The sequence below is a fragment of the Vespula vulgaris genome, chromosome 11 (genome assembly GCF_905475345.1).
Source record: "Vespula vulgaris chromosome 11, iyVesVulg1.1, whole genome shotgun sequence".
Classification (NCBI taxonomy): domain Eukaryota; kingdom Metazoa; phylum Arthropoda; class Insecta; order Hymenoptera; family Vespidae; genus Vespula; species Vespula vulgaris.
Window position 1 is genome coordinate 1,954,846 of NC_066596.1, and position 14,045 is coordinate 1,968,890.

The following is a 14,045-nucleotide window of genomic DNA, read 5'->3' on the forward strand; positions in this document are numbered from 1 at the left end:
TTACAAATTTCGAAAAGAATATAAAATAAAGAAGTGTTTTATTAATTATATTATTAAAGATATTCATCCTTTCGTGTACTTTTTCTATGTTCAAATAAAGATCATAGAAACTCCTGTAAAATTGATAACTACTTGAATCAGCACAATATTATTGTATTAAATTTTGTTTCGAATAAAAAAGAAATCAAAATTTTCTTTTTTTATTATTTCAAATATGGTTTTTATATAGTGATAAATATTTTTGCAAAATAAATGACATTCCACAGTACGTCACTGAATTCAAACATTCAAAGAGCACAAATTATTCCGCAAGGTGGCACCTGTTACATTACCAATCTTCGGGTTGCATAGGCTTAGGCGTTTTACGTTACAAAAACAGCGCGAATAATGTAAGGATGATTTACATATTTATGTTATTTTTTTTAAGTGTAATATATTAATTCAATATTAAAAATGATGAAAGAAAATTATTGGTGTAATAATATTTTATAATCAATGTATAAAACGAGATTTTAACGTTTGCATAAGAACGAATATATTTCCTGATCAGGCATCGATATCTCCGCGCGATTATCAAATCGAAAGTCCAACCCACATAAAATATATATCATTAAATAACTTAATTAATTTAATATTGCGATAACACAGTATGTATAATAACAACTATTTGAAATGGATTATAGTAATTAAAAATAATAATTTATTTTAATTACGATTGGTACATAAATTTAAACAAAATTAACAATATAATATACTTATCGATGTTATTAACTTTTTTCCGAATATATTTTGTTATACTATTTCTCTGATGCATATAACAAATAGAAATACGGTAATTTACAAACTAATAAATATTCAATCCTAAATGTTATTATATAAAGGCAAAATTGATATATCGTTATAATTTGACATTTATATCAAACGATTAGTCGACTATAAAAAATATGCGATAATCGATTATATATCATGGCGATGTATATTTGACAGTTCCATAACCTCTTTTTAAGAACCTTAGGAAATCTAAGAAGACTGAAAACAAATATTGTCGATCTGCATTAATGTTTCATTTACAACGTCATAATAACTAATTCTAATCCAAAAGTATTATAATATAATAGTCTCTTTCTTTCTTATATCAAATATATTTTAAACGTAGCGTATGTTTGGTTTTAAAAAAATATTCATACGATCTTTATTGATATAAGGATGTCTGTAAATATACGATGCCGATTATGCGGTGTAAAATGTCAGGAATATTTAAATATATTTGACGAAGAAGAAATTTACGTTAAAATATCTTGCTGCTTACAAATTACGGTATGTTATTTCAGTCTGATTTATGCTTTAAATTGTAAAATATTTGTAGGTTTTATATACACTAAAGCAAAAAGATATTATATTTGTTTAATATAATAATCAATATGTTTTTATGTATGAATTTCAGATTTTGAAAGAGGATGTTCTTCCCAAAACTATTTGTTGTACTTGTAGTTCTAATTTAGAATTGTCATACGATTTCTTTACGAAATCTCATATGGCTCAATTGTTTCTTAACGAATTATATGGATCAATAACTAATGAAAAACAAACTATTGAACATACTGTTAATGAAACTCAAAGTCTTAACACAATCACTAAGGATTCTGTAGACTATAACAAGGTGGTAGAAATATTCTATCATCCTATATTTATATTTAACCCTTAATGGTTGGAAGATAGATATCATATTTATATAGAGATTTAACCATTAAGGGTTAATATATCAAATTTATAATTTTCATATATTGTACACATGAATATGTGTTTCACAGGAATCATTAATTCATAATGACAAATCTAATGTAAATGAAAATATTAAGGAACATGATACAAAAGATCATCTGTCTACTTCGCGTAAGATATGTTCTCATACAATAACAATATGTAATTTATATTACTTCTTGGAATACTATATCTGTGCTTCATTTTAGACTCTAATCCAAAGAAAAAGAAATGTGAAAAATTAGTAGTAAAGCAAAAAAAAAAAGATGAATTAATACAGATAACAGAAACTCAAGGAAAAAATACTATTGTTACTTCTAATATACAGAAAAGTACTAGAGAAAATAAATTAAAAGTAAGAAAATTTAATGAAATTAATAAAGCAGCAACAACTTCTACTGATAAATTAACATATACAACTTCTGTCTACAACTTTTGCCTTCCGGATGTAATTCAAGAATATCAATGGACATGTGCAATATGTGAAGATTTCAATGTTGACAATTTTCCGGTTCGTATATTTTTTAAAATGGAAAAGAAATTTAAATTGTTTCTTTAATAATAAAAAATAGTTAAAATAATCAAATTAAATGGGTTATTATATAAAGTATATTCCAAACAAAAGTTTTCTTATAAATTTGGTTTTTTGTAATTTTCTTTCTCTCTCAATTAACTTATTTTTATGTTTAATTTTGTAGGAATTATATCAACATTACAAAGCATTGCATAATCGAGAGCCTTCTTTTAAATGTAATATATGTGATAAAGTCTATGAAGTTTATGCAAGCTTTATAAAACATTTAAAACTACATCGGGATTTTAATCAATATAAGTAAATACCTATAATATATTACAAAATTATATTAAATAAATTTTTTATATTAATTATCAATAATAACAATTTTAGATGCACTACTTGTAATAAAACATTTTCACAAAAGGGAATACTACTTTCTCATCAAACCGTACATTCCAATGAAAGGCCTCATACATGTTGCAAGTGTGGAAAATCATTCAAGAAATATAGCTCATTACAAACACATAATAAATTACATCTCCCTGATGATATGAAGGAGAAATTTATATGTGAATTCTGTAAAAAGCAGTGAGTATATAAATAATGTTATATTTCTTATTTATAAACGTACAATACTTTACTTGAGTTTTACAACTATCATTTATGCAAAAATATTTAATTTTATTATAATATTAGGTTTTCTACTAAACACACCTTAATAATGCATCGTAGACTTCATACTGGAGAACGTAATTTTATGTGTGATATTTGTGGAAAATCTTTTACTACAAAAGGTTCTTTAGTATATCATATCGCAGGTCATGCAGAAGATAAGAATTTTAAATGTAAAGAATGTAATAAGTGTTTTAAAACAGCCAGAGTCTTAAGTATGAATACATACATACACACACATATATATATATATTTCAAGTAATGTAAGATTTACTTTTTCGGAAAATATAATTTTAGATAACCATGTGATATTACATTCTACAATAAAACCATATCAATGTGATGTTTGTGGTAAGCAATTTCACGTACGTCGTCGCTTACAAGATCATCATAGAATTCACACAGGAGATATGCCATATAAATGTGAATTTTGTGAGAAATCTTTTCGATTTTCTGGAATTTTAACAGTAAGTAAAAGAGAACTAAATCTTTTATAAATAAAATTAAAATACTTATTTTTTTGTTAGATACATAGGAGACAACATACAGGTGAAAGACCATATATTTGTACAGACTGTTTACGTTCTTTCACTAACTGGTCTAATTACAATAAACACATGAAGCGTATACATCATTCTGGTGCTACTAATTCGGAAAAAAATAATAAATACAAGAAAAAGACAAGTGATAGTGAAATTAAAGCAGCAGTCACAGAAAGTAATATTAACAAATAAATTATAGAGATATGTATATTATTTTTTAATTGTTATTTACTTTTATGTTAATTAAAATGATATTCATTTTATAAATTTCATATTAGCATTATGTTATTTTCCATTTTCAAGAATAGATTATGAAATTAAAAGAAAAGTATGTTAAATTTGTTTTCAAGTTTATTAATAAAAATACATTTGCAATTTATTTACATAAACTTCTTTTCGAAAACGATCATTACGCGATGCAAAAAACTAATATGCTTTCAGAGAAAAATAAAAGGCAATTTTCATATTTGTTTCATACAATATTGACATTGTTATTAATATCTAATGTTTACTCTGTAAAAAGTTAAATCAAAGACTAGACAATATAATATTTTATTTTATAGAAAATTTGTTGTTTAAGAAAATCATTATTATCCAATGAAAAATAACGCAATAAGTGTAACTTTATATAATTTTCAAATGGTGTTATTTAATTAAATTAATAGATAGATGAATTTTTCATATAAGGCAAAAATGACGTTTCTAGTTACATTACATGTAATCTATTATAAAATTTTTACATCATCTAATAACAGGTATATTTATAGAACCAACTACTAATACTGTGTTAGAAATTTTGTATATTATATATGATATTTTATATAATATTAATGTTTTTGCAATACTCTTATTTTAATATATCTAACACTTTTTCTTCCTTTTTGCAAGAATTGTTTTGTTCATAAATTTATGTGTTTGTACAAAACTGTGTATATATAAAAATGTGATGTTTTCTACATCTTGTTATATTATTTAAATTTATCATGAATTCAACATATTAATAAATTCGTTTACAAAACTGATAAAGTACATGATTAGATTAAATTAGATTATTTTTATATCTTTAGTTTCCCTCATTTTAGATATTTGAGTGTAAAAGTATACATTACTATTTTACTTAATTACATTATCACAAAATGTGTACTGTACATTGCTTTACATATAATACATACCAATTTATTTATACATATGTCCTATAGAATATTATAGAATAATATATTTAAAAATTATATTAATTGTGTGAAATTTTATAAAAAGATAGCTTATTGTCATAAATGTTTAATTAAAAATTTGCCAAAATCAAAATAAATTTATTTCCCATAAGAAATGATGTATATTTTTTTTAAATAATAAAAAAACAATATACTTATAATAAATAATAGTTAAAATAAGTTGGTGGTTTTATTTTATTTTTTTTGCTTCTTTTTTTTAATAAAATTTTTATGAACAAACTATGTGATATTATACACTTTTCATTGATTAAATTTTATATATCCATTTTGTTTGGTAAAATATTTAATAACAAATTTCGGGCATTAGAAGAATGCTACCTTGATTATCAGTGCTATTATTTATACTATTAAAATTTTTCATTTGTTTGTTCTTTTAATGTTCTTAGTGCATGTTCTTAATGCAATGTTAATCTTATAAATTCTGTTATAATCTCAAAAACATTTATATTTTCAATGAAACAGTAAATAGTTGTTAAAATAGATACAGACCAAGAACATTATAAGCATTATTGTCACACAGTTCTTACTGTACAATTATATAGATAATAGAAAAATTAGATATTTCTTAATTTCTGTAAATCTAAGTTTATCTAAATTATATTCAAAATAAAAGATAAATAAACATAATAAATTTAGTTATACAGTTACTATTTAAATCTTGATTCATATTAAAACTTCACTAACATTTGTTTTTCATTGGTACAAAGTTACAAATGTCAAATAATGGTAAATAAAATAATACTAATAATTCAGTCAGAATGCTTTAAATGAGTAGTATTTCATATTTTTTTTGTTTGAATTAATCGATAGATAATTTCTATAATTATATTTTTAAATTATATTTAATCATTTTATGCTGATTCTTCAGTGGATTTTTTTTTACGTACACATGAACATGCATCTGCTTTTTTATGAGTTTCAGAGTAGACTTGTTGTTCAATTATATTTAAATCTATATCACAATTTATTTTTTGTGCTTTTTCATACTTACATATTACAGCATACATATCACCACCTAATCGGAGAGCTAACCACCGGTTTTTAATAACTGCTAGTTTTAAACATTCACACTTCATGTTAGCATAAAGATTAGTATGAAGTGTACGACCCATTCCTACGATAACTATGAGATCGACATTATGTTTGACCATTGCAAGGCACAGATCTAAATTCAGTCGGCTAGGAAAAAATAAAACAAAGAATAAAAGATAATATATGTTAAAGATATTCTATGTATAATTATATTATTATAAATAATATTACCTTAAATCTAAACATGGTCCAGCTTGTCCAGTCTCCATGGCAAGTAATCTATTCTCTTTTAAACCTTCTTTAATTACTTTACAAATTTTAGCAGCATCCCGTAATATAACAACTAATTCTGGATAAGTTACATCATTTAAAGCTGGCATAGAATTAGCACATAAAATAACCTATGATTAATTCACATCATTTTAATACAATTATATTGGATTATATTAATATAGTTCATTTGTTGGAATTATTATTTTTATATAATAAGTACAATATATATATATATATATATATATATATATATATATATATACATATATATATATACATAAATTATTTACTTTGGTTCCACGTTGTAGTAAATCACGTGTAAATGGTAGAATTCCAAGTACAATGTCTACTCCACTATTATCAACAAAAATAGCTGCACATTTATGGGGAGCATCATTTTGTAATCTATGTATCCATTCATCTAAATCATCCACTAACCATGGTCTACCTAAAATAAGCAATACATCAATTAAAATAATAACTGTATGTCCCTTTTATTAAAAATGTTTTATATACTTTTATTTTATATAAATTTACCAGGTATTTTTTCTTGTGCTTCTTTAAAACCAAAATCTGTAGTTTCCATTAAAGTTGCAACATCTTTTGCACCCCAATCAAACATATTACCACTAAGAACTCCTAATATTAAGGCTCTTAATTTTTCTACTCCATCTAAGTTGTCTAATACAATTATACGATCTTTCAAATGTTTTAATGCCTCCTCATTTTCCTTCTTTTTTTGCTATTTATTTATTATATTGATAAAACAATTTAATAATTAGTAGCCCACAGATATAATATTAATAAAATATGTATGAATATTAAATAAATTAGAATTTATATTGAATGAATATAACTAATAAAAGTTAACATATAAAACTTACATATAGGTAAGGATCTGGAAAATCAAATTCTTTCATACAATGTTCTATAGTATCCAGCAATGTTCTTACAGTAAGAATTCCATATGCACTATGTGAAAAGTATATAATTAAAATAATCCTTCATAATCTATTATAATAATATTAATTACTAATGATAATTATTATTTAAATCAAAACTTACAAAGGTTGTAGATTAAGGTAATGCAATCTATTTATATATTTTTCTTTTAATTTTGATGCTCTGTCTTTCGCTGTCGGATTTTGAGGTTGGCTAAGAATAGCTCTTGCAACAAATTTATCCACAGATTCTTCAAAACAGTGAAGCCAATAATCTCTAAACATATTTATATACTAATAATATATCATAATATTATAATATATATATTATAAAATCTTACCTAGCTTCTTTATCTTCAACAAGGTCTGTTGTGTCTGGATTATACGATGTTGGATCTTTTAACAATGGACAGAATGTAACAGCATTTTCAATTTGATCAATTTCTAACTGTTCCACTTTAATTCCAAGATTAGAAGGTATTGAGTCTTTAAAACCGGAAGAACCAGCATAATTTTCTAACCAGCTATATTCCTCTGGCTGTTCAGTACCATATAAAAACGCACCAATTGCTCCAAGATATCCTTCATGACGAAGAAAAAGAGGTTTGACTTTTCCCTATATAAAAAATTAGAAATAAATATATATTTCAATATTTTTTTAAAATAATAAAAATGATAATAAAAAGAGATTACAATTATACTTGATACATAATTCTATAATGCAAGTTTATATCAAGATAATAAAAATAATTATTTGACACTAACATTAGACCAATATTTGATGGAATAAGAAATAGTATGCATTGAAAGAGGATGGTTTCGAAGAAAATAACCTCCAAAATATACTTTATCCATGTTATGTACAGTCGCATACAAGCTCGCTATTTGTCCAATATCGTTACTTATTGTTAGCAAAAGACTTCGTGCTATATCAGCTTCTGAGAATTTTTGTTGTTCTGAAATATTTATTTATAAATTTTTGCAAAATGTTTGTTATATAATAAATGTAAATATTTTTTTTTTACCACGATTATTGCTACCAAACATTGCTTTTCCAAAAGATGATGCAATAAGTTCTCCTGATAATCCTTGAGAAGTATAATCACCTCCATAAATATCTTTTACCAAGATATCTACATTACGGTGATCTCCTCGTTCTGCAAGTTGCAGCAATTCGTCAAAGCCCTAGTAGGTTTTTTAAAATTTTTCTTAATATATATATATATATATACATACATACATACATATATACATACATACATACATATATATATATATATATAGATACTTATGTTCTATAGCTATTATAGTAATGATATAGTAAACTGAAATTGCTAATAATAATTTTTTATGCACTACATGAAGATGAGCAAAATAGTAAAAATGTATTAATAATATGATAAATTATATAAATAATGATCTAAATAGAATGTGTTGTATATTTTATTTTAATATATATTACCTTTCCATTAGTAAGTAATGAACCTAATCCCCAAAATGTACCTCCACCTGTAGCTGTACCACCAACTCTTTCAAATACTTCATCTGATTGTACCTATAGTTATTATATTATATAAAATATATAAATTATAAAATAATCTTTGTAAGATTAACATATATATTTAAAACTTACTTTAAAAATACTGACTCCACTTCCAATGTTAACAAGCATATAAGGAAAAATATTTGGACCTGTTTTACGAAATTTATATTCAGGATTTCCATGTCTTTCAAATTCAAATGCCTCACATGGTATATGTTTCAGTAAAAAATTACAACCCTTTATTAGACAGCGTACTTCATCTTCTTTGTCCACTCTAAATAAATATCTTAACTTTTGTCATAGAACTTCATAATGATATTAAATTTTATTTACATTGTAAAAGACATGTTCAAGTAAGGTTTAGCATTATTTAAATGCTTACATTAAACCTAGTTTTTCCTGTAAGAGTGGTGTATATTTAAAAGCTCTACCTCCTGTTACTTTAATACTTTTTCCATGAAATTGCTCAATATTTACTAAATTATCTTTAACAAAATCCAAGCAGTTTGCAAAATGTCTTGTTTCAAATTTAACAAAATGCAATCTATTTCCTTCAAATACTTTGTATGCTCGTTCTCCAGTATTTCCCAAACCAATGTTATCATATAATGCCTTGCGATAACTAATTGTCGAATAGTATGCTATTTTAGTCAATGAAACACCTGAAATATTAAGGTAAATTGTATTAAAATAATATAATGTTTGACTTATTTTCTTAAAACTAAATCATATAAATATAAATAAATAATACATAATAATGGAACATATACGTTTTTTTCTAAATTTATGTACAAGTACATTTTGATTATATTTATTACAACACGAATACATATATATTTGTAAATAATTAATGATAATTTATGTAAATTGAAGATATTTCATGAAAATAAAAGAATTACTATTAATACTTTTAGAAATTACGGCATTGTTTGGTTGTTCAAATCTAACCTGACATGCTACATTTTCAAAAATTTCCAATACAGGAATAAAGTAACTAGAAATTAGAAGACATTAACGAATATATAACACTTACCTACGTCGATCGCAAATTTTTGTGCGTTTTTTAAATTTGCAAATACTTCAACTGCAGGTGGTAACTTTATAGAATGAGATTGATCGCCGGTGGTCTCTGCCATTTTTAGATTTTACAAAAACTTTCTCTTTTGTTTTTGTCACTCTACAAGGCTCACTGTTATAACGGTTTTGACAGATAATACTACATCTACATCGCAAATAATTATACTATGTTAAGATATTTCATTTTATCATAAATTAAACATTTGTTTTCATTATCGTTTCCGATGCAAATAATTATTCGTTAACACACGCACTATAATATGGGATTTATAAATGGCAAATATTGTCGTTCATTTAAAATTGGTTATGACTAATTTTTTATGGTTAAAAATTTTATTAATAATATTCGTAAAAACTAAGTAAGAATATTATTAAATTTTTTCACATTATAAGTTTTGTTCATTAATTTATCCTGATCATATTTATATATAAAAATTGAAGACATTCAATTTGTGTAGGTTATATTTATTTATATAAAATCGTGTATTTAACGTATTAATACGTTTATAAATTTGTAGAGTAATATATTGCAAAGCGTATGTGCAGATTAACATAGTACAACGTTTCTATAAATTTAAAATATTTAGTTATTTAAAAATAGTTCATATCAATCATTCAAACCATGATAATATAACTGTTTGTAGATCTCATATTTTTTGTAACTTATCTATACCTTACAATCTTATCTACTGATAAATAGACATTTATATGTACACATATGTTATTAACCTATATATAATAGTTCAGATAAGTATATCTATGAACAAATAAATAAAATTATAAAATTACCATCTACATTGAACACCTATAATATATATAAACATAATAACATCTATTGTCTTTATGTATCTTATTTTATATTATATCTATACATTTTTTGCAAAATACATATTTACACATTTATAACAATTTATATTGATTTATTTAAAATATTTCATTATTAACAATCCTAGCTATGTAGGTTTATCTAATTAAAAATAAAACAATTTATTTCAGAATAAAAACAATAAAATATCGTATTTAATTTTTTTTACGATATTAATTTTTCCTAATATTTTCTCATAGCTTGATATTCAATTTTGTTACAATTATAGCATGAGAAAACAAATAATATTAAATATACAATGTTCCTGATGAAAACCCTGTCAAAAAATGCTTTGTTATCAATGCATGTATGATAAAATTTCTTCAAGAAGGCCTGGTATTTGCTTGTCTCAATAATGAAGAAGTTGAAATAAGTTTACTACTCTGTAATAAATTATATGAACCATATGTGCAATATTTATATGATACAAATGGTATATAAAATGCTCTAAAGAAAGAATGTGATCTGTAAGGAGAGATAAGAATAGATAAAATATGTTAATTAATATAAAACAGTTATATAATAAATCTTATGCACAAATGTACTTACTTGGATGCATCTAGAAATTTAGAAGATTTTAATACAATGAATTGATCAGACATTTTAGAGTAATTTGGTTCTAAATCTGTATCTATACCAATATCAAGATCTAATAAGAAATGGCACTTCTCCACTGGTATCTAAAGGTAATATATGTTTAAATATTTCTATATATATTTTAAAACAAATAAAAATACAATGATCAATTTAAAAAAAATAAACAAGAAACTTACATAGCGAGATGGTTCTTCTTTATTTAAATCATTGAAATGAGGTTGAATTATACTTGTTGCATTTTCATGATTTGAATAAGGCTGAGGTAATTCTCCTTTAAATTCTGATTTTAGATACTGAAGTTTCCAACTAGAAAAAGATATTTTATTATAAAAAATTAAATACTTATGCTACTGTTATTACTTACTTATTTGATGGGAGAAAGAAACTACCAGGAAAACGATGCCATTCTTTACCAACGCAAAAATTAATATTGCCATCACTTGATATTCCTCCTTCTGAGCCAAGTTTATTTGTTTCAATCATAATTTCCATTGGAGCATAATATCCTATAATAAAATATAATATAATATTTTTAATTGTATTTTATGTACTATTTTATCTACTTTAATATTTCAATTTCCTTTTGATATCACCTTTATACAAAGCAAAAGTTCTAGATAAACCAAAAAAACCACAGACAATGATGGCTACAGTCATGATATGAGCAGTGTATTGAGAATAGTGACATCCAATATATAATGGACAAAATTTTGTTCTGATAAAAAAATATAACTTTTGCAAAACATCAACTGATATTGCACCAGTCAAACAAATCATTGGATATACAGGAAATAAAAATCTTTCTTCCTGTAAATATGATATCATAAATTTCATTATTATTGTCATATTGTAATTAAAACAATCTAAATTTATTTGTATAAATGGTTATACCTTGTGAGATTGTAGAAAAAATACTATGAACCAAAGATATAATGGAGCCAATGAATACCAGTAAGGTAAGCATAATCGCTCTCTTGGTTTAGCTGGTATCACAAGCCAAACTAAAAACTATTAGTATTATTAATATGCTATATATGAAATTAAAAGTTTATCTATTATATATTTTTTTGAACCTTACTAATCCAAATGGAGCGATTAATGCACCAATAAAGATAAAGTTAAAATTTAAAAATCCATTGGCAATGTAATAGCTAAATGGTTCTGTGCCATAAATATCAGGTCCATGAGTAGTGAAAACATTATACATTATGATATTTAATGGTGCAAGGACAAATCTGCCATAGTATATTGAATCAATCCAAATCATTGGTGCTAATATTACAAAAGCAGAAATAATCACCCATTTTATAAATTTGCTCCATTCTTGTCTATGGAATAACATTTCTATGGCAATTGGTAATCTAAATATCATAATATTAAATAATTTCATTGCAATTCAAATATATATTTGATATATAAAATATTTTATTTATATATTATAAAAAATACTATATTATATAAATTAAAAATACCCAAGTAATGATGTAAATGGCCATCCTAATAAGGAAGATATAGCAGTGGCAAAAATAGCAAATTCATACTGTCGACCATACCAAGCTGCTATAGCAACTGTACTTAAGTACCTATAATACCATAATGATTTACTTAAAAAAAAATATTTTTAATTTGAAGAACGTTATTTTGTACTTACATTGAAAAAGATGATGGTAAAAAAGCAGAGCTGGATATATACATGCCTGAACTAAGAATAAGAAATACAAGTGTAAGCCTTGCAATATGAACTCCAAATTCACGACATACATTTCTGAAAATATAAATACATACTGTATTAAAAAAGATAATTGTTATGCCTTATATAATAAACTATACGTACTTGTAAAAATATACTTCTGATAAAGCACAACCCACAGATAACAGGCATCGTATGAAATAAAATATTAAAACTGGATTTGGTTCTAATAGATAATTATAGAGCTTTGCTGGTACTATATGCATTAATAAATAAGTATATGATCTCAATGCATATTCAGGACTATATTCCCATGTTTGTTGACCGATTCCATAAAGCAAGTAATGACTCTAAGACATAATAAAAAAGTTTTACTTTATTATGATGTATTTATAACATTAGATAATAAACAATAATTATAGCTAAAATTTATCTTAAATTAAAAAAATCTTATCACTTAAAAAATAATAAAGACATTTATATTTAAATACATACTGGTTCCCAATAATTATAAGTTTCATCACAGTCTGTTATATGAGACCATATAGCTGAACAAAATCTTGCAGATAAAATTAATTTAAATGCTGTATCTACGCCTGGATATATAAGTCCAATGTCTGATTCTTCTAATCTATAAAATAAAAATATATATTTGTTTTACTTTTATATTAATTTTTACAAAGATGTTTTTCTATTTATTAGTAGTTTATTAAGTAACAATAAAAGTTTAATTTATTAATTATGTACTTGAAACTCGAAAGTACAATAGTGGAAAAGAAAATTTATTATTGTACAAATAACAAATAAGGTTAGCCGGCTTTAAATTTTCGAAACATGAAGAAACGTTCTTTAATAAATATCTTTACGGATTTAAAATAAATTATTGAAGAGTTATAACTACTCACTTTGAAAATCTCCTGCCATTGATCTTTCTTAAATCCTTTTTTGAATAAAATAGTTGACGCTGACGTTGATTAGGCGCCATTGTTATATACACTATATAGTCATTTATCAATTATTTATGATTCTATATATCAGTATACGTTTGTATGATCTTACACACCCATATGAAAATGAAAGTACCAATTTAATCCGCATAATAAGTTATGTCGCTACTATTCGTACTTTCTAGTGATCAAATTTTTTGATCAGTTAGGTACATATTTTACAATGAAATATAAATAACGGATTAAATAATAATTAGTCTAACATTTTTTTTATTACCATTCTATGATTTCCGAAATAATAATATTTTTTTATTTAAAATAAACAAAAATTTTGCTGGTGAAAACATTCTCATCTG

The 14,045-nt window shown here is 24.1% G+C and overlaps 3 protein-coding genes across 5 annotated transcripts; 1 reads left to right on the top strand and 2 right to left on the bottom strand.

Moving 5' to 3' along the window:
* The first annotated feature begins 948 nt into the window (after positions 1-948).
* On the top strand, positions 949-3,764 carry LOC127067814 (zinc finger protein 28-like). The gene is made up of 9 exons (XM_051003175.1): positions 949-1,317; positions 1,445-1,660; positions 1,812-1,893; positions 1,971-2,272; positions 2,460-2,593; positions 2,669-2,866; positions 2,975-3,165; positions 3,248-3,417; positions 3,478-3,764. The coding sequence occupies exons 1-9, from the start codon at positions 1,207-1,209 to the stop codon at positions 3,682-3,684; spliced, it is 1,611 nt and encodes a 536-aa protein (XP_050859132.1). The 5' UTR covers positions 949-1,206; the 3' UTR covers positions 3,685-3,764.
* A 149-nt stretch (positions 3,765-3,913) lies between these two features.
* LOC127067811 (4'-phosphopantetheine phosphatase) lies at positions 3,914-9,813 on the bottom strand. Of its 2 annotated transcripts, none has more exons than XM_051003169.1 (13): positions 9,547-9,813; positions 8,896-9,175; positions 8,604-8,787; positions 8,433-8,525; positions 7,999-8,155; positions 7,736-7,926; positions 7,312-7,586; positions 7,095-7,247; positions 6,914-7,001; positions 6,567-6,771; positions 6,320-6,477; positions 5,988-6,157; positions 3,914-5,903 (listed from the first exon to the last, which is right to left on the bottom strand). In XM_051003169.1, the coding sequence occupies exons 1-13, from the start codon at positions 9,647-9,649 to the stop codon at positions 5,576-5,578; spliced, it is 2,385 nt and encodes a 794-aa protein (XP_050859126.1). In that variant the 5' UTR covers positions 9,650-9,813; the 3' UTR covers positions 3,914-5,575. The 2 variants fall into 2 exon arrangements, with proteins under 2 accessions (XP_050859126.1, XP_050859125.1); XM_051003168.1 differs by having other exon boundaries at positions 7,996-8,155.
* A 958-nt stretch (positions 9,814-10,771) lies between these two features.
* Positions 10,772-13,938, bottom strand: LOC127067812 (alpha-1,2-mannosyltransferase ALG9). 2 transcript variants are annotated; one of them, XM_051003171.1, is made up of 12 exons: positions 13,648-13,938; positions 13,238-13,373; positions 12,887-13,092; positions 12,704-12,817; positions 12,525-12,635; positions 12,131-12,413; positions 11,944-12,060; positions 11,646-11,859; positions 11,417-11,558; positions 11,229-11,358; positions 11,005-11,135; positions 10,772-10,920 (listed from the first exon to the last, which is right to left on the bottom strand). In XM_051003171.1, the coding sequence occupies exons 1-12, from the start codon at positions 13,725-13,727 to the stop codon at positions 10,779-10,781; spliced, it is 1,806 nt and encodes a 601-aa protein (XP_050859128.1). In that variant the 5' UTR covers positions 13,728-13,938; the 3' UTR covers positions 10,772-10,778. The 2 variants fall into 2 exon arrangements, with proteins under 2 accessions (XP_050859128.1, XP_050859127.1); XM_051003170.1 differs by having other exon boundaries at positions 12,525-12,656.
* Positions 13,939-14,045: the final 107 nt, after the last annotated feature.